The sequence below is a fragment of the Canis lupus genome, chromosome 5 (genome assembly GCF_003254725.2).
Source record: "Canis lupus dingo isolate Sandy chromosome 5, ASM325472v2, whole genome shotgun sequence".
In the NCBI taxonomy this organism is placed as follows: Eukaryota; Metazoa; Chordata; class Mammalia; order Carnivora; family Canidae; genus Canis; species Canis lupus.
In genome coordinates this window covers 26,289,186-26,313,914 of record NC_064247.1, presented here as the reverse complement: position 1 = coordinate 26,313,914, position 24,729 = coordinate 26,289,186, and the positions used below count along the sequence as shown (strand labels likewise).

Genomic DNA, 24,729 nt, shown 5'->3' with positions numbered 1-24,729 from the left:
TTTATTCTCCAAGTGGACCAGACATCACAAAACTGGAAAATGAACATTGTGTATGTGAAATATTATAAACACATTTTAAGAAAATAAGTACTTCAATAGGCTGATTGGTGAAATATGTAACACTTTTTACCAGTCAACAAAGTGATATTTCACTTGCAAATCAGTTTTCAAGTGCTACTCATTAATATGAGGTTGTTTTGTTTTGTTTTTATTTATAATTCATTTGGCATGAAGTAATCACCAACTTGGTATTTATTGAATAGCATATCCCAAATTCTCAGTATGGAAGCCACTCCCTGGCTTTAACAGAAATTTCATGAAATGCTGGGAAAACCTCTTGAAAGAGATAATGGCTCGTTTAAACATTTTTACTTGAAAGCAAGTAGGAAACCAAATACTTGGCAGGCGAAAGCCCATGACACATTTTTTAATCCTTTTCATTAGAATCTGCTCCCTCATTTCCCAACAAAGATACACATGGCGGCCATCGGATCTCCAGGGTCTGTTTGCAAAGTCCCTACCATGTGCAGCCTGGTTTCCTGGGGTTTAATTACTCAATTTCAACAAATTGGCCATGCCCTCCTAGTTTCCAGATAGCATCCAAAGCCTTCAAAAATGAACACAAAATTCAAATATAAGAATTTCCCCAAGGGCTGCTACTTTCTTTCTCTTGACTATCCCGTGGCCACTAGCGCAGGAAACCAAACCAAACCAAACATGCAAATCCTAGATTCTGAGACCAGTGAAATCGAATAGATTAAAAAGTGAAACTCACGCAAACAATAAAGGGAATCATAATTAAGCCATACTCTTTGTTGTCAGGAACCCACTTGGCAAAAATGAATGGCTGCCTCTTTGGTTTGTCAATGCCCTTAGATTTTTCCTTCTGGGAATGCATTTTCATTTTGATCTCTTTTCGGCTGTTGACATCCTTGGAGGCAAAGGAAGTCAAGCTGTTGACATCCTTGGAGGCAAAGGAAGTCAAGGCACAATTCTTTCTCCATTCCCAGTAAATGCCAAGTTTATTGCTGTTTTCCAAAGGAAAAAAATCCATGTCATTGGTTGATGACAGCATCAGGTTTTTGTCAATAATGAACTCTGAGAGTGAACAGCACCAAATGCTTCATGTTAATACCTTTTGAAATTAATTACTATTGCCTTTGGTTTGGACTCTGGTGGACAAGGGGCTGCAGGACAGCAAAATGAGAGGTTTATTTAGCATCTGGGAGAAGCTTAAAAAACAGCTTAAGTCCTCATTCCTTCTAACATCTTAACAGCTGTGCAGTTTCTTACAAATTATGTTTTATCGTTTCAAGAAATGCTGTTAACCTCGCAGTTTTAAAACTGAATGAACAAGGCCTCTTGGACAAATTGAAAAACAAATGGTGGTACGACAAAGGAGAATGTGGCAGCGGGGGAGGTGACTCCAAGGTCAGCCTCAATGTCACCAAAAGCGGGTAAACAGTATGTATAGTAATAGGTGCATCTGCTGGGAGATACAGTTTGGGCCTCCTGACACCACCAGAATTGCCAGTCTAGTCCCTTCAAAATGGAAGTATGCAATTACTGTCAAAGCAAAAATATTTGCAACTGTTACCAATCTGGGGATACACGAACCAACCTAATCATAATAGTCCCAGCACATCTCTCTCTGGCTTTGAAGAGCTTGTAGTTCTTGGGAAACAGTGGTCCCAAGAACCTTGCTGTCAAATGCGGGAAGGGACCGAGGTTTTTGAAAGAGCAATTTAGAGAAGTGAGGAGGGAGGACACTGAGGGTAAGTCTGTCTACTTTTGTTCACCAGTACATAGCTAGGATGTCCACAAAGTGCTTTTAAGTAACAACAATGACTTGGCTCCACCTGGACCTTTCTAGAATACCTTCCAGAAAGGCATTTCTCCACCCAGAACCCTCAGGCTTCCATTAAATATCAAGTTAAATAATAAATCAAAGATAGTCATGTGAACTACACATTTTTTGCCTTCCATAAATGAATCAAATCCCAAAATGATCATACTATAAAAAGAAGACCTGTTCAGCTCTATTCTCCCTACATCCATGTCCTATTTCCAGCTTCATAAGATAATGTGGGGTTTTTCTTTCTAAGCAGCTTCTAAAGGAAAAGTATACAATTAACGAAATAATCAACTCATGTCCCAGAACCCTTCTTCACTGTGTATGGACTTCAGGAAAACTCAGAGGTGGGAATATTCCAACTGAATTTTCTTTTCTTCCATACCTTTCAACTGGCATGAAAGAATATTGAAATTTTAAAAGTATGCACTCTTGTCTTTCTTTTAAAATCTAGAGAATTGCCTAAAACTGCTAGTCTTCAGTATCTTGAGTAGGCTAGAAATTCCCTCCCGTGGCCACCCACCCCACAGAACCGTGCCCTGTTCTTAGAGAGCACCCAATGGGATGGCGGCTAACCTCACTCTTTTCCAATGGCACTAACTTCCCCTCCTTCCCCATCTAGAGAGACGTTCAAGTGCAGCTCCTTTGTCTATGCCCATCTAATTACCAGAACCTAATGGAGGAAGAGGAGGATAAGCTTTGGCAAGGGAATATTCTAGCCAAGGAGAGGCCTGACAAAGGAGACACGGAATCACATGATCTCCCATCCCCTGGTCCTGGGAAAGTATCATTCTGGAGAGAAAGAGCACAGAGAGAGGAGAATCGTGGGGGTTCCTTTGGGAGGGTTCCCCTTCAAGACCCCTCTATTCAAGGCACCAGCCACATGTTTACTTAAGGAATATTAACTCTTTTTGTATGTTGGCTCCCTAACTTCCCTGGAATGTTCTGACAGTTTCCATAAAAACATAAGTAAAAAAATACATATTTATATGCAGAGAAAATTTAAAGTTATGCCAATAATCTATTTTTCCATGTAAATTAGAAATATAAGAAAATATGATCTAATAGCACCAAAGAAAAGCAAAGATTTTCTAGTCCATTAGAAAAATTTTGCTCACAAATGTTTATTTTTATCTCCTATAGAAGTATAACACTGCTTAACAAATAAAACTTTCCACAAAAATGAATAACAAAGTCCTATTTTAGTGTGCATTAAAAAGTCTTTCCAGAGAAACAAGCAGAAACCTGCACATAATGGAAAAATTGATTTAACAAAAGTCACTTTAGTCTATTTAAATAATGGGTGGGACAGCTTTGTTGGATTTTAATCTGTTTTATCCCACAGATTGTTTGGTACACAACAGACACTAAATAAATATTTGTTGTCAAAAAATATATGTAAATCTAACCTTGTAGTTCTCAAAAGTCAAACTGTTGCTCCCACAGGTCTGCAGTAACCTACTTTCACCAAACATGAACTGCAAAGTGATATTCTAAAATGTTACTTCAAATCTTAATGAAATGTTATAAAAGCTAATGTAAAACACTTCCCCCAAATGATATCACAATATGTTCTATTTTCCCTTGAAAATTTTGTTTCCATACTAAAAAAACATTCCTGTAGGTTGTATATTGATGGACTACTTATCTCCAAGTGAATAGGTGTTTACCATCTAAATGTTAATAATGCCCGACTCTGAGTTTATAATAAAAGGCAGTATTTTAAATGTCCTGACCTAACTTAGGTCAAAGTAAAGCACCAGGAGGCAGTTGTTTTTTCATGTTTGTTTTGGGCCTTCTACAGGTGTCTGGTTTTCTTTTTAAAGTTCCCTCGCCCCTTCCATGTGGCCTGACCCTCCTCAGAAGAGGTAAAATAAGGAGGAGAAGGGATGCATTGGAGAATGAAGCTAGTTTTTAAGCCTTTGCTGAGTGTCAAGCCAAAGCAGAAGAGAAATCAAATGATGCCAATTCCCTGTAGGGGTGAATATGCACATCCAGAGGCCTGACCCAAGCATCCCGAAATCTAACGTGGTCTGATTTTCAATACAGACTCTTAGTGCAGGAAACTCAGTTTTCTAGTAGTGATTCATCTAATGAAGGAGAAAAATCGTGGAAAGCTCTGCCCCTGCCCCCAGGAATGTATTCCTCTGAGAGGACAAGTGGCCCCCCTGCCATTCACAGGATTATAACCACAGAGAACATCTCCAGCCTAACATTCGGCAGCGAATTATTAAACTTCTGCTTTCAGCAAGCCACACGCCAGTATCTGTGGGGGAAAAAGAAAACTTTTCTCACAAGGAGCTCATGATTTAGTATGCCTGATAACTGAACTAGATAGAGTCACTGTGGCAGCTTCCAGTCACACCCCATGGCTACAAAATAATTAGCATCCCCACTCAGCTGGTAGCCATTCCTAGAGCATGAAGTGCTGACCCCTGCGGCCCTCAACCAACCGGCTTCAGGCTGAAATATAAAAATTTAAGAAAATAAGAGAAAGGGTCCTGCATCTTAACAAAAATAATAAAGTAGAAGGGCATTATTTTGGGGGTGCAAATCCATTTGTTTTAAAATTTACTTAATAATGTTAATATTAGTGCAATGTGGTCTTTTATATGATCATAAGAAATTCATACTTATTCTTGTGACTGAAGTAATAGAAGTTTACTAATTGACAATGAATCAATTTAAAAATATTTTAATGTCTGAAACTCATTTTCCTCTTCGATGAATCCATTGATATGATTTTGGCTGAACCATACACAGAATTTTATGCCAGTTTTTAGCATTAGTTATTTAATCCTGGCTCTAGTTGGAAATTTTGGCAATGCCTGTAATCATTAATGGTCTATAAAATTATTTTTTTCTGCTTGTTTTATACCTTATTCTCCACTATGTGTATAAAAATAGGCACACTCATGGATGTAGCTATTCCTATAAAAATCATTTTGTAAATGTTATTACCAAATGATGTCTTCTTTAGGAACTATACTACATCACACAATACTCATCTTTACTTTGGCACTTTGAAGACTGTAGCCCATTCCTGACTTTAAAGTATGTTCTAAGTGGCCTCTTCCCCTTCAGCGTAGCCATAGAAACCAGTGCAAGAGCAAAGGGATTATTATCAAAAATGTGAATTCATAAGCAGAAAAAAAGTGGCAAACAAAAGCTGGCATCCCAATAATAAATGCCTTGTTCAGTGCCTGACATTCCAGCAGTTGACCATTAAAGTTGGGCTCATATCAGTACCTTTAATTCCAAATTCCATTCTGCTCACAGCCTCTAAACTCAAGCTTCTACAAGAAACTGGAAGGAAACTCTTTCATTTTCCTTCCCTTTCCAGCATCCCAATCAAGAAGTGCAGTGTAGGCTCATATAACACCTGTGCAGGTGTTAGCAAGGGACCTCAAAACTCTTATAGTATCAGTTAAATGAAAAAGGTTGCTCTGGATTCAAAATAATTTAAAGGTAGCAGCCTTGCAGAGCACCCACTCTGAGTCAGATACCCTGGGAAATAGTGTCTTACAAAGATGAATGAGATTTGGCTTTGTTCCCAAGGAGTTCACAGCTCACCAACCACCTAGGGTGGGGTTTTGTAATAATTACTTCACGAATGGGGGTGTATGGAGACTAAAACCTAGACTGGGGCCAGATTTACCAAACACCCCGGTTTACCAAAATCTTCATCCTGCCCTGCCCCCAAACTCAGCGTTTAGTAGTAAAAGTGTTAAATCACGCTCATATTAGATTTTACACCAAGACACAATATAATTTTCTAGGAATGTGGCAAAAGCATATTATTTCTTAAATAAAACAATGAACCTTGTTAAGATGTTACAACATTGAAACAATTAAATCATATTCAGAAAACAGTGAAAAAGAAAAACCTCTTAGAAACTTTTTTCAGAACTCAGTACAATAGCAATGAAACAATTAAAAAAAAAAGAGATTTGGCTTAAATGTTAATCAAAAAACTCCATCAGAAACTCCATTTCCTGAGTCTTCCATTGATAATGTTTTTAATTGCACAAGCTATGAAATCAGACTATTCCACATCCTGATTCAGCTACTTCCTAGCTGTGTGACTAGATGCTTTAATCGCTCTGTTGCCTGGGTTTCCTCATTTGTAAAATGCAGGTGATCGTAGTATACAATCATGTAAAATGCCTGCGAGAGCTCCCAGTACTTCACATGGGTTCCGTCGGTGTTGGCTGGCATCATCGCCATCATCATTGCTGCAGGGCCTAGTTGTGCAGATAAGTTTATGGAATTAATCCCCTGACAATCAAGAAAATGTGCTCTGTGTCTCTCCAAATGCACTCAATATTTCCTAAAAGAAGTGAGGTGTTAGGAGCCAGAGCCAGACGAAATGATTGTGGCAGCCTTAGAAATGTCAGGAGAAAGTCAGTGAGTCTCTGAATGTTCATAAAAGCAGAAAGAAACAGAAACCAACCAAGCAGGGACACAGTAACAAGAGATGTCATGAGTTTTTGTTTCTCGTCCATCCTCTCGGACTTTTATCTTATACACACAGAGATGTTAACGTGGGAATGAAAACCAGGGGCTGTTCTTAGATTTCTCGGGACACTGAGATTGAGTGATTGACGGGCTTTTTGTCCGTGAGCTGCCTTACATGACGTTGAGGACTGAGGGACACAGAGATGATAGACGAGTGGGATTGCATAGGATGGGACTTTGTTCTGAGGAATCTTGGTGGCCTGAACCCGTGATGTATCTGCTGTAGCACCGTGGAGTACATTATAGTCACTTCCCTTTGTGTGCACAGGATCTTAATATGATAGGCTCAAGACAGAGAGAGAAAGTGGTATCATTTAGGTAAAATCTCACAACTCGGAAGGGAAGTGTCAACATGGGCTTACCCTTCCAGGACCCACATATCTGGGGACTTCCCTGTACCCTCCATACCACCTGCATCCCCCTCCTCCTTCATGTAGTCCCAGATAGGTGTGCTGAAGGAGCCAGTGTCATGATGAGCACCACAGATGGACTTGTAGAGCATAGAGGAAAATTCCACCAGCTGAGAAGGGGTGGGAGGGGGCGACAAAGGGGAGCTCGTGGATTTTTAAACGACTCCCGCAGTTGTGCTGCAAAAATTGTAAATTCTCCAGAAAGCCAACCCAGGCCAATAGTTTTGGATTCACAGTAATTGCATACATTTTATTTACAAGCCCTCCCGAGCAGTATGCGCCTGTTACCTAAAGCGATGGAGCAGGCCCCAGTCGTATGTCTGGTTCTACACCTGGGCCTACAGCACGAGACATAGCACCTACTGTGGCCTCTGCTCTGTCACTTTGCCATGCGATTCTAATGTAGTTTTACTTGAATAACATAAAATAACATATATAATGTTATTTATGTTATTTTCCACGTGAAGAACTCCTGTAAACCTTGCCGTTTTGAAACTCAGTGAGGCAGGCGTCTTAGACAAGCTGAAAAACAAGTGGTGGTACGATAAAGGTGAATGTGGACCCAAGGACTCTGGAAGCAAGGTCAGTCGTCGCAGTTCGGGACCTCCTCTTGTGTTCGCAGAGCATAGACGGGAGCGATTGTCAGGAGTGCACGGACCCAGTAACCTGCCCACCTTACAAGCTCATGCCTTTTCCATAAATGGCAGCCAGCTCCCCCACTGTTTATTTAAAACTTAGATTACCTGCAAAAAGTACATAAAATAATAAAGTTCCTTCTAAAGTTCCTTCTATTGTTCTCAAATTCACGTACCACTAATAAAAAGTAGTGCTTTTCTGCTTAGGGTTCTGTTTCGGAGGCAAAGGCCATGAAACCTATCATTTCAGGATCGGATGTATTCTCAAAGCAAGAAATGGGAAGTTGTTTACTAGTCAGCCAGAGGAAGAGTTTAAATTTCAATATATTGTATTTGGAGGGTCAGCCTTACGTCACTATGTTGCCAAACATTCCACTTTAGTTGAAGAGGCCCCATTGTGCGGACAGATGCACAGTGAACTCTCCAATTCAATCCTACCAAATACGATTTTAGTGCATCGTTTGTGAACAATATCCTCAAGTTATGATCTCGCATTCATGAATTCTTCTTAGGGTGATGCAGAGATCTATAGACCTAATTCCAATAAGTACAAATAAAAATAAAAGCTATGTTTCCATTCTAAAGGAAAAAAACTAACAATTTACCAGTGAATCTAATTACCTGCACAAATTAGTAAGATGTAATGAGTGTCTAAAAGCCATCATTTAGGATTCTTAAAATCTTTTGTTTATTTTAATCTCCTTTAAAAGAAAAAAATATTAGTTATTCTAAGACCTTAAACAAGTAAATGGTGTAAGTAGGAGAGCCTCTGTTAAGAAACAGACAATGTTGCTTGAACCCTCTTTAGGGCTTATCCTGCTGTTTAATCAGTTTTTTTCCTGCCTTTGAACCAGAGTGGAAATAGACAAGTTTGGCCGAATAATGAAATACTGATCTCAAATCCCTATGTCAAGCCAGAGAAGCATAAACACTTAATGAGCGATTATTTTAAAAATGAAGCAACCCTAAATTCTGGCCCAATCAGCTAATGTCATGGCTCAGTGAACATAGTACACTTGTACACAGTACATCTTTTGAATTAAATACTCTCCTAATAAAACTACTTAAGAGTCTGACTCACATTTTGCAAAAAAATAAAAAAATAAAAAAACTGCTGGGAAGATGACGGCCACAGGGCATCCTGCAGGTAGTCTACCTTCTCACATAATGCTACATAATACACATATTTCCAATTTATGAAAAAAAATTCTGAATTCTTGTTACAATTTTAGCATCTTCCAATCATTTGCTTGATTATTTCCAAATTTATTGTGAAATAATATGTATACTAAAGCTCTGGGGAATAATATGTCTAAACTATTAACTGATTAAGTATTTTAAGTGGGAATGAAATCTTATTTTTAAGTCAGTGAAAATAGTCATAAATTTGTTCACACAAAAATAATTTATGTCTCAATTAACCATGGTAATTTGTGTATTTTCTGTCATTTTTTAAAAGGTTACCTAAGTGTGATGCATATTTAATTATTCCTAAATAGTATATAATATGTAAAAGTGACGCTTCCCAGATTTCCCTTACACATGTGCCTGAAAGAACAAATAATGTGTACCCTAGCACATATTTACATGTATTTGGTAAAGCAACAGCGAAGAAAATGTGAAACTGTTAGCTAAAACAAAAACAAATGACTTATTTCCTTAAGTAGGAAACGTGAAGTGAGATTTATACAGGAGAAATTTCAAACATTAAAAGTCTTTATAATGGCAGGAAAGCCAAAAGACATCCCCTTCCCTTGTAATTGGGTATTTTAAATATGCCATTTTCAAACTTATTAATAACCCCACTTCTGCCACCCTGTGTAAATATATAAATGCTTGTATATGGCTAGGCATGGTGGTTTTCACTGCATATTTAATAATGATAAAACGTTACAAATTTTATTGAATGTAATTACAGTTTTATTGGTAATCATCATAATTTCACTTCTCCTGAGAGCTGTAAACTTTATGCTTAAATCCATAAACCTCCATCAGTGATTTATACATGTAAATAATTTCAGGTTAAAGTAGGCAATTGCTTTAATGAGATGTTTTGGATTTCGTGTGTTCTTTTGCCTTCTGGATGTGACATTTCCACAGTTAACTGAAATGTCTCTATCTCCCCCAGGACAAGACAAGCGCCTTGAGCCTGAGCAACGTAGCAGGCGTCTTCTACATTCTGGTTGGCGGCTTGGGCTTGGCAATGCTGGTGGCTTTGATAGAGTTCTGTTACAAGTCCAGGGCAGAGGCGAAGAGAATGAAGGTGGCAAAGAGTGCACAGACTTTTAACCCAACTTCCTCGCAGAATACCCAGAATTTAGCAACCTATAGAGAAGGTTACAACGTATATGGAACCGAAAGTATTAAAATTTAGGGGTAGGACTTAGGGTTACTACAGTGAGTGGGTGATGCATCCTGTAATTGCAGTGTCGTGACCTGTCTGTCCAGTGGTGATATTGCTTGCTTCTGATTAGAGCTTTTATATTTTTGAAAAATTCAGTGCAAAGTGATTCAGTTTTCTTTGGCTGCAGATGCACCGTTCGAAACTTTATGTTGCCAATAGATATCTGCATTGAAAGGGTCAGAAAGACAAAAACAGACCTCCAGGATTGCTCTGCAAAAAGATCTACACAGTATATCCTACCTGAAATTTGGGAGAAAATGGAAATTAGTTCTGGGTTTCCTTATACATGTACCAGGCCAATCTACTTGGAACAATCCAATTTTAGGAGAATTGCTAACAAAATAAGGATAAAACTGTTTCAAATGATTAAAGCTTAAACAGTTGCTTCTTTTGATATGATTGTGTATTTTCTGAGAAACAACTCCAAGCACATAGTAAGTGCTCAAAAATTTTTAGCTCCTATTTGTTTTACATTAACCATAATTCTATATTTTTTAAGAGTGAAACACTGCTGTTTGTTCATCTGACAGTACCTTGAGGCAGACCTTTAGGTAGGAGTGATCGTCAGAATATTGACAAATTAGAATTTGTCATATTAAATTCATATTTATTAGATGAATTTCAACTTTTACATTCACAGTGTCAGTAAGGCAGATATGCATTTTAGGCATGACAACAGTTTTTCCACCAAAGATGTCAGCAACGTATGGTGTTCTTTAGGAGGACACTGCAAAGGATAAAAATTGCAGTGAATTATTATGGCCTTGTTGTTTCGTTTCAACTGTTTTTAAGTAAGCCAGAGCAACTTACATCCCCACTTACATCCTCTCATTGTGTCACAATAGAACATTGTAAATATTCGGTGAAATGTAGGAAATGGAGGTAATTTTTTTAAGAATCTAAGTGTCCACTACTTTTTTCCTCTACTGATAGAAAGTGGTTTTAAAATAAGATCTGAAAGCATTTGTTATTGCTCTTCCTAAAATTAGGTCTCAAGACTCACTTTTTTAAATTATATATAATAGTCAACTGAATAGGCTGCTCACTCTGATTACAATGATAAATGAGCCTTTGAACCCATAAGAGACACTCAGTGCTTGATGTCCCTGAGAGTCAAAAACCCAATATAATTTTCATAAGATGTATATCTGAGGTGATGCCAGGTAAATATGCTTGTTTTTGATACTTACTGATATAAAGATACTGAAACACTTTGTTAATATCTTAAAACAAAGAACAAAAGCCATTCCCTTTTACCAAGATCTAATTGCTTTTATCCATAATCTAGAAATTAATGGATGACTGAATGTAACTGTACACAGATAAGCCCCGAATGGTTCTTTCCCAATTTTGTGGAAAAGAATTAAAAACAAGACCCTCAGTTCACTCAGATCAGAATGTTTTGAGCATGTCTTCTGGTAGCAAAACAACAAACAAGGATAGTGTCAAGGTCTCTTGACCATTATTGAAATGCTGTTATCTTAATAATGATACAATTGAGGATTTTGCCAAACTGAGAAAAACAATACACGACAAGTTTTCAGAGTCAATTATTTAGATTTTATTCTAGAAAGAATTTTATGTCCAAAAAAAAAAAAAACACCTTGTTTTGATTTGGTTTGGTTTGGGTTTGTTTTGTTTTGTTTTGTTTTTTGTTTTACCTGTCATTAAAACTTACTTTGCTGTGGCAAAGCAAAAGCATTGTAACCATCAACAAGGTCCAAGGGTAAGATTGCAAAGATACAGAAAAAGAATATTAGAAAATTCTAGAAAGAAACACTCATGGGTGTCAGTTCATGGCCTGGGAAACTGCTAAAGAGGTTTAAATTCCCAGGTTATATACAGACAGTTTACATGCAATAATGTTTGGGAGTCAGAACCTGGCATTGCATTACAATGTATCACACAAATTGCCTCTACAGTTGGGGTTAAACTTCTAAGATAATAAATCTCAAATAAAAAGAAAGCCTTCATATCCATGATTTTTAAAAAGACTTAACGGCATTCAGGGTAAATGAAATGATCTTCACCTAAGAAAATTTGACAGCTGTTAGTATACTCTCATATGAAATGGCTTTGTTCTTTCAAAAACTCTATTGGCCACAGTTACCCAAATTTTTGATAATCTAAACAATATTGTCCTAGAATCCCAAGAACAGAACCTGAAACCTTCAATATAGAGAATGTTTACTCTAAAAATGATTATCCCTCATGGGAACACAAAGTCAGAGCCTTTAGGCTCAACAATCTCAACAGACCCAGACCACAGGTAAATTTATAAGAAAGTTGATTTAAGCAGCAAGCTGAATAGATATGACATTTTATGTTAGAAGCAGGAGATATAAGTTTAAGAAATAATGCTAAGAATGAAGAATGCCCAGATTTAAAGAAAAACTAAGGATATGTTGAAGAATTATTAACTATTATGCTCAGTTATATTCACCTACGGAGAAGAAGAGGTTACTCGAGAGCACGTGGTTCCTGTTGGGGGTATTTCCCTTTCTCCATAAAGGCCATCAAGAAAAGAAAGGAAACAAAATAAATTTCATAGCAAAAGCCTTCTGAAAAAAAAAAAACCCTCAAAAAATTAGAATGCTATCATTAATTGTATATCTTCTTCAAAAAAAAAAAAAGAAAGCAAAATTAAATCAGTAGTTTTTAAAAAAATTATTTTACTTAATATTAAATGTTGAAAGTAAATCTGAAGGAACAAATTCGAACTTTGGTCTTGGTTTGTTTTAATGATGAGTAGTTTCTATAGAAATTGTATCCTGACTTCTGATTTTTTTAGACCATTTGCTAAGGAAGAACTATGATAATAACCTTGGATTTGACCATAGATAAGTCATTAACTAGCAGTTTGACTTTAGCAGGGTATCTGATCTCTAAACCTTTATGTTATCCCATTTTCTACGCCCATCACTGATTTCATTATTTAATATACAATTATGCTAATATTTAAGTTCCAGAGCAGAATAAATACAGGGATAGAATTCCTAAAGAATGAGGTAAAATTAAATTCACAGGAGAGAATTAAGATATATTAGGAGTTATTAGAAATAAATAAGCCATAACACTTTGGCAAGATCTAATTTGCCTTATTTTCTTGAGTTAACATTAAAATTCAGTTACTAGAAAAAAATATAAGGACAACGAATAAACAGTAATTAGATTTGCATAATAACACTGCCTGTTTCTCCCCTGTGTCATATTGTTATCCACTACTGACTTAATATGACAGACAACAGGAATTTAATGAGGATTTCAGAGACCTGACCCCGTAATGTCTCAGTCTGGGAAGGTCCCCAGCAGTGAGCACTGGTGAGGAATTGAAACGCACTCCCTTTCAGTGCAACCCCCTTTCAACACTTAGAGCTCCCTAAGATATGAATCAGCTTCCAGAGTAGGCATAGAATGAACTCTATGTCACTAACTGTGCTGTTCTGGGTCATGTCTATACTGGTGTGAATGAATGAAGGTGTCTGTGGATAGCTCTGTGTTCCGAAGACAGGAAGCTCTGTCGTGAATAGTCTGTATCCATAGTTCATGTAGACAACTCATCACCATTTTGAGGATAGCAAATGAGCTGTAAAGATCTTTTCTAAAGATCAAGACGTTCAGCTAAAACCGTTGTCAAATTAGAGGAGATCCTAAGCTGGACCCCAAGGACTAGGTTGTAGAGGGCCACAAGTCGAAATGTGTCCCGCCCAGATTTGCCAAACAAGACCTAGTTTGACTATTGCAGAATTAGTTCTGGAACAGGCAAGATCACACACTTTAGACCAACTGATTCTCTGCTAGAGTTGAGCTTTCCTTTCCTGGAATGGGCAGTTTTCACACGACCCGGAGAATATTGGAAAAAAAAAAAATGCAGATGTCTAATAATTGATATCTTGGTGTTTGTTGTGTCACGTTTTGTCAAAGAAACAGAAACATTGTAACAATGCACACTCTTTCTGTTTCCTTTCCATGCACCCAGCTGACCTTTTCTGAAGCCATAAGAAACAAAGCCAGATTATCCATCACTGGGAGTGTGGGTGAGAACGGCCGCGTGTTGACGCCCGACTGCCCCAAGGCTGTACACACGGGGACTGCGATTAGACAAAGTTCAGGATTGGCTGTCATTGCATCGGACCTACCATAAAAACCAAAAACATAATCGAGTGCCTTAATCAAACTGTGTTGGTGAGCGGCGGGAGCAAAGCCCAGGGCGCGCCGAGCGAGCAGGTGCCCTGGACCCGGCCTCCGGCCCGCGCGGGCAGCGCGTCCTGATCCTCCCGGTTCCGCAGCAGCAACGCGTGCATGAGCTCAGCTCGGAAACCCAAACTCAGATTTTATATCAGGAAAACTCACAATTTAGGTTTTTTCGGGGAGCGGGAGGGGGGAGCTGGGACGGGCGTATTAACAGCAACAAGTTTCACTCGAGTGGACTTAAAAACTAATCAGACTTGCGAGCGCATCAGACCGTGAAGTTCTTGCGCAGAAAGGCCTGTGTTCACCGCCAGGGATAGACTAGTTAGAGAAGTCCATGAACATGCTAACCTGCGTCTCCCAACACCCACGTAGTCCGTGGGAGACTCTCCAGCCGAGAAAACACGTCTCGAAACTGTGATCAGAAAATAATCAAACACACATGTAAATCCTGTGAAAAAAAAAAAAATTTAAAGGAAGCATTTACACTTACTTTGGAGAAAACAAATACTGAAACATGCTTGCTTTTTAACCGACGTAAATTCAGTAGAGGACAACACAATTCTTTTTTCTAACCATCTTAGGGAACAGTACATTGCAATAATTGATATAAATGCCATCACTGTAATAAACTTTAGAGACTTTTTTTTATAAAAGCCGTTGGTCATCTCCTTGTTGCCGTAACCTCCACTCTGTCACATGAGTCGGTGTCCCACAGATTGCATTTGTCTCACTACCCAGAACACACACAAAACGAAGACAACGTTACCGTAAAACCATCAGTCTGCGACGTAGATTCAAAAGAGACTATAGGTCACTCATGTTATCGATATTATTTATAATCTTGTTCTGTGTACAAAATTGTGGTTTTTGTACCCACCAAAAAGAATAAAACAACGGACATTCTTACACTATCTGCAGAGCTTAACGTTCTTTTCTTATCATTATAAAGGTTATTTGAGAAAATATGAGACTGCAGAAGGGATCATTAGAAGTCAAGTGTGGGTCTTGTTGGAACATGGAACTAGCTCTTGTTATTTCTGCATAGTGAGCTACCCTCTTTGACAGATGTTTACCTTGGGAGCCGGTGAAATTGTCGCAGCTGGAGTGTTTGAGTTGGAGAGCCATCCGTTGTCCTAACAGCAACATACCCCGTAATCGTGTGTCGAAATTTTACTTGACTGTATTTTGCTGCAACAAGTAATGTGTCTCTTGGGCTTCTCCCCCTCCCTCTTCCCCTTGTTCCATTTAAATCACTTGAAGGCACTAATAGTTTGTGGTAGACAAAAAAAGTGAAGAATTTGTCCTTGTTTCTTCAACTGGAAAGGGTGAAGAAAATTATACCCATCTGTATTTCCTAAAACCACCTTATGTTGTGTACAGATTCAATGAACATGGTTTCAGAGAAGGTCTGGATCATCTGAAATAATAATGAAGCACTAGAGCATACAGCGAAACATCCCACGAGGCGGAAATCTTGGCAGAAAGCACAAGGGAGGAGGACTGCGGAGGGTGGCCCGAGGGAAGCTCTGTCCCAGGCGGAGCAGGGGTGGAGAGCCTCGGGGGAGCAGGGCTCCGAGGCTGGGGGCCCTACAAGGTTCCGGGACGAGCTGCCAGCCAGGCTGGAGTGACACCGGCTGTGGCATCGCGGGGCGAGGTGGGGTGAGCCGGCGCGGGGGGATGAAGCCCGCCTGCTTGCACCTCCAGACTTGCGGCCGCTCGCTCTGTGCGCTGCAGTGAGTGCGCCTGGACAGGTGCAGGTGTGCGGTCATGCTCCCGCTCGGTTCCCTCAGGAAAAGTCCCAAGCTCTGAAGCAGAGCAGACACATCCCCTGTGACCTGGTCTCTACTCCTACTCATCTGTCCCATGACTCCTCTCACCTGACCCTCCCTTTCCCCCACCCACCAGCCCCTAAACCTCTAAAGCAGCACACAGGACACTGCATTGACTATTTCCTTGGGCCATCACTTTCTGTGTCTCTTTCCCCGACTAACTTCAGTCCCAAATTGAGTTTACCCACCCTGGGAAGATGTGTGTGAGGCCCAGCCCACTGCCTCCAGGACTGGGTTAGGTGCCCTACATGTTTTCCCCCCATCACAGCACCTGCCATCCTGCATTGTACTTGCCTGTGTACTTGTCTGTATAACTTCTAGACTGTAAGCTCCTTGAGGGCAGGGACTGTGTCTCTCTTGTTCACACTTGTATCCCCAGCACCCAGCACAGTGCCTGGCATTATTGTAGGTGCTTAATAAATATTTGTTGAATGAATGAATGAACTGAATTGAATTAATTTAACTAAGTGGAAGGAGAAAGTATCTTTCTTCACTAATAGTCCCTAGAGTACGTGTTAAGTAAATAGCAAGTCAAAAGAAAGGCTGGGAGCACCCCGGTGGCTCAGTCGATTGGGCACCTGACTCTTGATTACAGCTCAGATCGTGATGTCGGAGTTGTGAGATCAAGCCCTGCGTTGGGCTCTGTCTTGGGTGGCAGGGTCTGCTTGAGATTCTCTCCCTCCCTCTCCGTCCACCACCACTCCTACACACACACACACACACACACACACACACACACACAGAGAAAAGAAAAAAGAAGATTGAAGGTTGGCTGAGTTGATGATGTTGTCCATCTCACTAGAAGGAGGAGATGATATTTCATATCATTCTACCTAGCTGGGGCATCATTTTTTAGCTAGAAATTGTCAGAAGGTAATTAGATAACCTGAACCAGGGATCTGGTTTGGCTTGGTTTTTACCCATTCTTCTAAAGATATCTTTCATTTAACTCAGAACGGATAAGTGATGTGAAGTTAAAAAGTTCTATTTCTTATAGTTTAACTCCCTTTTGTGTTTTTTTTCCCTTTTGTGTTTTCTTTCCATATTAGTAATAGTACTATATAGTTAAATTTCCATATTTCTCATGGAATAAATTTGCCAAAACCAAATTTGAAATCTGCCATCAGTAAAGGGATACCTTACCTGGGCTCCAATCTGAGTAAATGCTATAAAACTAGGTTATGTGATTTTAAAACATTTATGCTTAAATTAAGTTAAAAACATTTTAAGTTAAAACATTTAGTTCCATAAAGAACTCAATTATAAAACAAGCAAGACCACCATCTAGTGCAGAATTTCCTGAATATATCAGGCAAAACCAATTTTGAAGTTACATCAGCTGGTTAAATGTATACAATGACCACATTTGTAGGCTATAAAGGGCCCCTCGGGAGAACCACTTTGCTACACTCTATTCAGTAGCTACTAATTAAAACTGCCAGCACCTCCCCCCCATCCTGTTCCAACACTAGCTTCATGCTTGATCCAGGCTGCTCCCTGCTCTCCCCACCTGCTGTCAACTCATTCATCCATTTCCCTAAGGTGTAGCACACAGAAGGTTAAAATATATATTTGTCAATTCATAAAAACAACTTTATATATTACAGCAGTATTAGTGAAAAAAAGTGCTCTACTAATTTTCCCAGAAAACCGAATATCCCAATTTGCAACACCAATGAGGTGCAAACATAAATAAGAATTAAATGATAGTGACATCAGGGGGGTTTCTGAAAAGACAAATTGGAATCAAGCGGACTCATTTGTGTTATTCATATGAGGCTGTGTGAAAGGTGTGCCTTCTCAAGCACACTCATAAACAGGTTTTAGTTTCAGGTGGTCCAGCAGGCTAGCATGCTTAGCATTTGTCAGACCCAATGCACATGTGACAGGTGGTATGCTTACATATTTCCTAACTAGGTAGTACCAGTAGTCTTGTCAAAAAAGAACTTCCTTCCCTAAGAAAAGATATTGATAAATGAGGAAGAGTGAAAGATGAAATTTGGAAATTGTATCTCAAAAACCAATAGAGAACTAAATTATTTCCCTATTTCCCATGAAACAGAGTAACCTCTTTATCTTGCTTTGATTTTATATTCTTTGGAGGAAGAGGTGGGTAGAGGAATTAGGGAAAATAAAAGATAAGCCAAAGGAGACATTAAGAAACAGAAAGCTGGGCACAGGTTGGTAGTTCAGGTCTGGGTGACCGAAAGAACTTCAGGAAAACTGGGCTTTTCACAAATGGTTTTCCATTGTTAGGTGCGTCATGAATGTCAGATATATTCCCCTTCCATGACCTGCTTACAAATTTTCCTACAAGCTACAGGCTGGTATTTGTGGTTGGATTAGAGGAAGTCAAGGAAAAAATTCTAAGTCCCATATTTGGGTTGATGCGAGGCCAGAAATAACCCTAATAATATATTTCCTTCCAACAGAAATGGGCAGAAATTTATATTGGATTTGTCCTTCCACTGCCAAGAGTGGAGTCTCGTTCAGTTTTTCCTGGAGCAGGAGAAGATGGCAGGTGTGAGAGGACCTCTATGATACAATCATACATAAATATTCTATTAAATTATAATGCCTAAATCATGGCTTCAATGATGGGGGTGACTTAGGAGATTTGTAATCCTGGAATCCTGAACAACGGAAGCCTGCTCAAGTAGGTTATGATGATTTGCTCCTCCATGTCTTTTCATTGGACCAAAACTTCTAAAGTACCTATTCATTTAGCAATGGCTGAAAACTGTGTAGAGACTTATTTCTCAAGCAGAGTAGGTCTATAGAAGTGGCGATCAGAGTTTCAACATATGATTGAATGAACTGATTGGCTAAATGAATTACGGACTGCTGAAGACCCTCAAAAGAAATTGCCTACACAGAAACTGGTGTCAGCTCCTCGGAGCGAGTTCCCCAGCGTAAATGTGAATGGTCTCAACATGTTGTAACAAAGAAGGGTTGTAGAATAATTTAGGTCAGAGTGGCTTCTCTTAATCCTTCAGTTAAAATTGGTGCTTTCCAGATGTCTAAAAAGTTGAATTTGAAGAGTTCCAACTGCCCAGGACTTCCCAGAGCCATGCTTCCCACTGGTATCCTGTCTGTAAATCTAAGCGTAATTAGAGTCTGGTGGGCACTAATCTTCCGAGACCACCAGCAGAGCAGTTGACTTCTGGATCCTGGGGCCTCAGACCTGCACAGTAACTCTGAGGCTTGGCCCACTTGGCCTCCATCCACAGCATCCTTGGTCACAGCCTCACAGGGAGATCATCCCCACAATCTCTCTCTCATCCCACATTCTCCCTTAATATACTCCTGCGCTTCTCATCCTTCTCCATGTTCATCTTCCCACTGCCTCCCTCTCTCCCTGACCTTGACATCCTTCTCCCTGATGCCCTGGGTACAAAGTAAGGAAACTCCCAGCACCCTCGAGCTGTCCCCCAGTGCCCTGTCCAATGCCCTGATGTCAGCCCTCCGCATACCACAATCTTGGAAGGAAAAGTCATGGCCATCATGACAGTCACACCTCTGCATGCGCTCAGGCATAAACACTCCTCCCCTTGAGGTGTAGGTCATCCACCATGCTGTCAGATGGACACCTGCTTGTCCACTGTGTCTGCTGAACGCTCTGCCACTGCCCCATGTCCATCAGCAATTGTGGCATTTAGCTCATTTTTCCACTGCACCCCAAGTCTTAGGATCATCTTGAGCGACTTCAAAGCCAGTGGAAGCACTTCATTTAAGCCCTAGCCCTGCAGCTCCCTGACCTCCCATTGGTCTTGGCCTGTGTGATTAAAGTCACCTACCCCTGTAGACATGTAGCTGATCTTAGGATCATTCATCTGCTCATCTTCCACCAGATGATGACTAATTTCCCTCCCTTTCAAACCCTGGTCACTGCAAAGAGAGACCTTTCACCCCATATTTAACTCCTCTATTTGGCTCCATCACTTCGTCAAAATGTCCATCCCAAGGTCACCAATAAAGATCATGTGGCCGTGTTACTTGAACATTTTCAATAGGGAACTAAACCAACTATTTTATGTTCCCCATTTTCTCCAACCAAATACTGGTATCACCCAGGGTTATAAACTCTGCCTCTGTCTCGTCTCGTAGCACACATTCCACCTGGTTGATCTTACCACCACCAAGAGGTCTACAATAACCCATGTACTGTTAACTCAGAAATCCCTACTACTTTTCACTCCAGTCCCACCTGTCCAATCTCATACAGGTTATTTCTTTTTGACATCTCAGCTGAAATACGTCCAATTCCTCATATTCTACTCTGCATTCCTACCTCCTCTTAAGTTCCATGTCTCAGTGAGGGGCACTACCATTTACCTAATCTCACAAATTAAAGCATGAGTGTCCTTCTAGAACTCCCTTTCTTCATATTCTCACATCCAGTCAATCAACAGCTTCAATTTCTTGTGTCTCCTAAATATCTTCTTACTGCATCCCGCACTCTTCATCTATACTATGACCGCCCTTTCAGAGACTCATGATTTCTCTAGTTTCTACTCTCTGATAAGTTCCCTTTCTTCTCATCTCCCTGGTTTCTCCTTAGAGTTCATTCTTCACATGCCTGCGAGGGTGGTTTTCCTAAACCACCTATGACCCTGTCACCTTTCTGACTGAAATAACTCATGGTGTGTTATATGTCACAGTATCTCCAGTAGCTCCTCTCACTTTCCACCCCGATTACACCAAATAACTACTCACACCTACGGTTTTCTCAGCGCTTCTTATTCTTTCCCTTCTAGTTAGGTGATGATTACCTCTCCCTGCAATGCCCCTGCTTCAGACACGGGTCCTTGCTATAACCAATGGAGCCCACCCAGCTCAGTTAAGCAGCACGTGAACTCATTAATAAATATGGTATATATAGTTCACAGAATCTCTGGGGAAGACAGCATCTGGCTGAAGGCAAAGCAGGCAAGAACAACACGAAAATGACATCACTGATCTGCCCCCAAGCCAGGTCCAACCTCCAGTGGACACATATACAAGAGCAGGGATGCTGAGCAAGGAACGTCTGTGTGTACCACCTCTAACTGTGGGGTGCCAGATGCTCTCTTTCCTTCTCAGGAACTGGGCTGCACCCTTGGCCTCTTTCACATCGAACCTCAGGCAGGAGTATCTGGCTCATGGTGCTCGGTTGCCTGTGATCTAACAGCCAGGGAGACACAGAAACCAAGCATTGGCTTCTACCTTAGGGAAGCAGAATTGGAAAAATAAATATAGGAAGATAGTCCCCAGAAGCTGAATGGGCTCACAACATGGTATATCTCACCTGTTTTTTGATTTCTAATGTCTACTCATCCATCAAGAAGGGTTCTGGAAATCATCTGGGGTACAATCCCTCATTCGCCATGTGTGAAGATAACTCATTTTCATTTCCGTGTCTTGTGTAGCCTTCTACCACTGTTCCACGACTATTTTTATAAATGTCTCTGCTTGATCTCTCCAGACTCACGGATTATGTTGACAACAATGATTAGTGCCAAGAACAAATTTTGAGCTATGGAGCCAGACAAAAGTAGATGTAAGTCCTTGATTCAGTACTTACTCTTTGGCCTCTAGAAAAAGACTGTTGTTTCATATGTAAAATGGGAACAGGAATACCTAGCATTTGATGTTTCTGTGAAGTTGAAAATGAATGTTTATAGATTACTTATCACAGTACCAGAGCTCATTAAGAGCCCTGTAAACAAAACTACATGTATTTCATCTCTGCAGCCTTGGGCATCTGCTTCTGCCTAGGAAATAGAAAGCTGAAGAAAAAAAGTTATTTTCTCAAAAGCCAAATAATCTACACAGTCATAACTTTGCTGGTGTGACTCAGAAAGCTGTTCTTGGTAACCAGGTGCCCTGGATTCCAAAGAAGGACAAGTCCCATCTAGGAGAAATGGGATTCACAAATAGTTTTGGGTCTTCAGCAGAGAGGAGGTGATGCTGGTGACAGGGACCTTGTGGGTGACAAGAGGTGGGCTAAAATATTACCAAATTCTTGAAGGTTAAATGTGGCTATGATGCATTTGGAAATTACTGAGGCCAGGGCACCAAGAGAATTTGAACTCACTTGTAAGCCTTTCTTCATGACCCTCAACTTAGTGTTTAGAAGAAATAAGGAGGAAGACCAGACGAGGGTCCCTTTGATGGAGCAGGTGTGCATGAGGTGAACAGCACCCACCCAGGTTGGTGGGGGGGACACTCGACATGCTCTGAATGACTTCCCTGACCTCTCTCGTCAACAAGTCAAAAGTCGTAGGGTACGGAGTAGGATCAACAATTCTTTCTGTGTGCATGGCATGAAAGAATCCGTGTTTCTAGAGAAGGAGCTGAAGCATACAGATCCTCTACCTCTGCAGGGATTTCTTACCCAGAACAGACTACAGTTTTGCCTGGGGAGATGGATAGACAGCAGGCTAAGAGTGTCTCCCCCTCCAGGCTGCGAGGTGAAGGGAAAACTGCCTGCCTCTGAGCGGTGCTCCCAAGCAGCGAGAAGAATGCCAACTCGCTGGCTTCCAGCACGAGCCTCGTGCTCACAAAGTGGCTGCACCTGCCAACCGGGGCAGGAGGGATGCAAGCCTGCAGGGGTGGTGGGGCTGAAAGTGATTGAACTGTGGACTCATTAGGTGTGATGAGTATGCCAAAGGTAAGGGAGTCCGAAAGCTCCAAGGAGGAGGAGTCCACAGGATCCTCTGATGTGTGGCCAGATGGGACCTACCAGCTGCTGGTGTCTGAAGTGGGGTGGGAGCAGTCTGGTGGGCATGTGTTAACCTGAGGGGCATGACACGACTGTGTCAGAACCAGGTTAATTTGTAAGACAGCCAGCCGCTAGCTAGGGAGAGAACCACACATTTGGTAACCAGGAGCTCACAAGGGCTCTGCATGAGGAGTAGGGAGGCACACGGTACTGAGTTTTTCTAACACAGTGGTTATGTTTCTAGACCGGAGTGGACAGTTTCAGGGAGCCATGGCCATTTTAAACCATTTACTCATTCAAAAAGCATTTACAATGGGCATGAACATTAAGAATGAGTTATTTCTTTAAAGAAATCTAATTTCTCTTCCAGGGCCAATGAGGCCAAATAGGCTTTGCTGCAAGAGTGAAATTTAACAGGGAAACAGAAAGTCAGTAATCAAGGTAAATAACATTTTTAAAATCTTTAAAAATAAAAATTTTTGTAAAATGCGTCAAAAATTTAAAGATTTAGAGTTTCATAGCAAACCATCTGAGACCCCAAGGTAAAAGAAAAGAAAATATGTCCCTTTCTACACTTTTTAAATGGTTAATGGTTAGCTTTATTGCAGAATATTAAGGTGGTTGAAAAAAAAATACTGAAAATTTGAAAAATAGGTGTATTTAAACCCAAAATATTCTTTTAGGTTTGACTATTTTATATTAAAATGATCTCTTTTCTTTCTTGGTTTAATAGAAGCCGACTCATCAATAATACTTTTAAAATCCACTTCTTTATCTTTTCAGTTGAGAGAATTGACATTTTTGACAATTTTTCTTGACTAAGTATAGATCTTAAATAATTTTTAGTTCAGCTTACTGAAACATCTGCACAGCACCATTTTTGAATTTCAATATATTCATTTTTAATTTTCAAATTTTGATACCTTGCTCATCAAGCATTGTGCATTTTTATTTTTAAAAATAGCACAGTAAAATATTATATATATAAATTCCTGAATTTTTTGGAGCACCAGGGGAGTGCCATGTCCTGTGCCCCAGCGCCAGTTGTAGGAAGTCACTTGCTCACCCCCAACACAGCCAAGTTTCTGAGTCCACACAGTGCCCTCTGATGGAAAGCCTTCTCTGTTCAGTTTGTGACTTTGGTGGCACAATCTACCTAGGACTCCTCTCAAGGGTCACTCCCACTCTGAACCGTGCTCAGGAAAACCTGGTCCCTCTGTTCTCAGGCCCCCTGAGTCCTGTCCATGTTCTGTTCCATCATTTACCATGTGTCTACTCTAGATGCTCTCACTCTAACCCACGTGGGGCAGGGACTGCCTCACACAGTTGTGTAGTGTCTGGGCCAGATCGGCAGGTGCCCGGGAGCACCTCACAAATACTGAGTGGGGGAGGGGGTGGGATAGGGACACAAGCAGGATAGAGAATAGACAGCAGTCTAATAAAAAAAAGGGGGGGGGGCTGGGCAGTTACCAGAATACCCCTAGGGTGACCTACTTTTTTCTTTATTTGGCTACATAAGTCCATACTCTTCCAGTTTTAAGTCCTAGAAACTCAAACAACTTAACCCCAAGGTGATGGTGGCAGGGGGGTTCTAAAATTAAACCCAGGATTTAATTTATTGAGGCCAGGCTAAGGCCAATGACAGTGAAGGAGGTGAGTGGGAGCAGCAGATTCTGGTTGGAGGCAGAAGCAAGGGGAGTGAAAAGCCAAGGCCAGAGTTTCTACAGGAGATTCTGGGAGAAAAGTGAGGCAGGGCAGATCCACAGTTCAGGACTGGCCAGTTTGAATGTTGGCAGGATCTAAGCTATAAGGGCTGTCTTTTGCTGTCTGGTACCTGATACTGGGTTGATTTAGGGTACAGGGAATATGGAATTGGTGTGTGTGTTTGATAAAGTGGGTGCTGGGGGTATAGGCATTGGTTAGTTTGCATATGAAAGGTATGTTCCAGGCCTACCCTTCACAGCCTCTAAGATTTTGCTACTCCTGAGAGGAGCAGTCTCTCCCAAGAGCCATGACAAATACCAGAGCATCAAGAAAACAGAAAATCAGAAGATATGATTAATGTAATTGACCTTGTGATGAGTGGATGCCAAATGGACAGTCACAAAATCTAAGAAAACACAGAACAAGGAGAAATTCATTGATTTGTAAAACTGAAAATTCAGAATCATCACCAGTATCAGG

The 24,729-nt window shown here is 40.5% G+C and overlaps 1 protein-coding gene across 11 annotated transcripts in view; it reads left to right on the top strand.

Moving 5' to 3' along the window:
- Positions 1-14,924, top strand: part of GRIA4 (glutamate ionotropic receptor AMPA type subunit 4) — a 372,420-nt gene extending 357,496 nt beyond the window's left edge. For 2 of the 11 annotated variants that reach the window (XM_035717050.2, XM_049110033.1), the window contains exons 15-17: positions 1,317-1,431; positions 9,544-9,678; positions 13,799-14,924. In XM_035717050.2, the coding sequence (XP_035572943.1) occupies positions 1,317-1,431; positions 9,544-9,678; positions 13,799-13,963 (415 nt within the window). In that variant the 3' untranslated portion in view covers positions 13,964-14,924. Of the gene's footprint in view, positions 1-1,316; positions 1,436-7,247; positions 7,363-9,543; positions 9,792-13,798 lie in introns of those variants that run through there. The other 9 variants (XM_049110032.1, XM_035717049.2, XM_035717051.2 and 6 more) reach the window with 9 other exon arrangements.
- Positions 14,925-24,729: the final 9,805 nt, after the last annotated feature.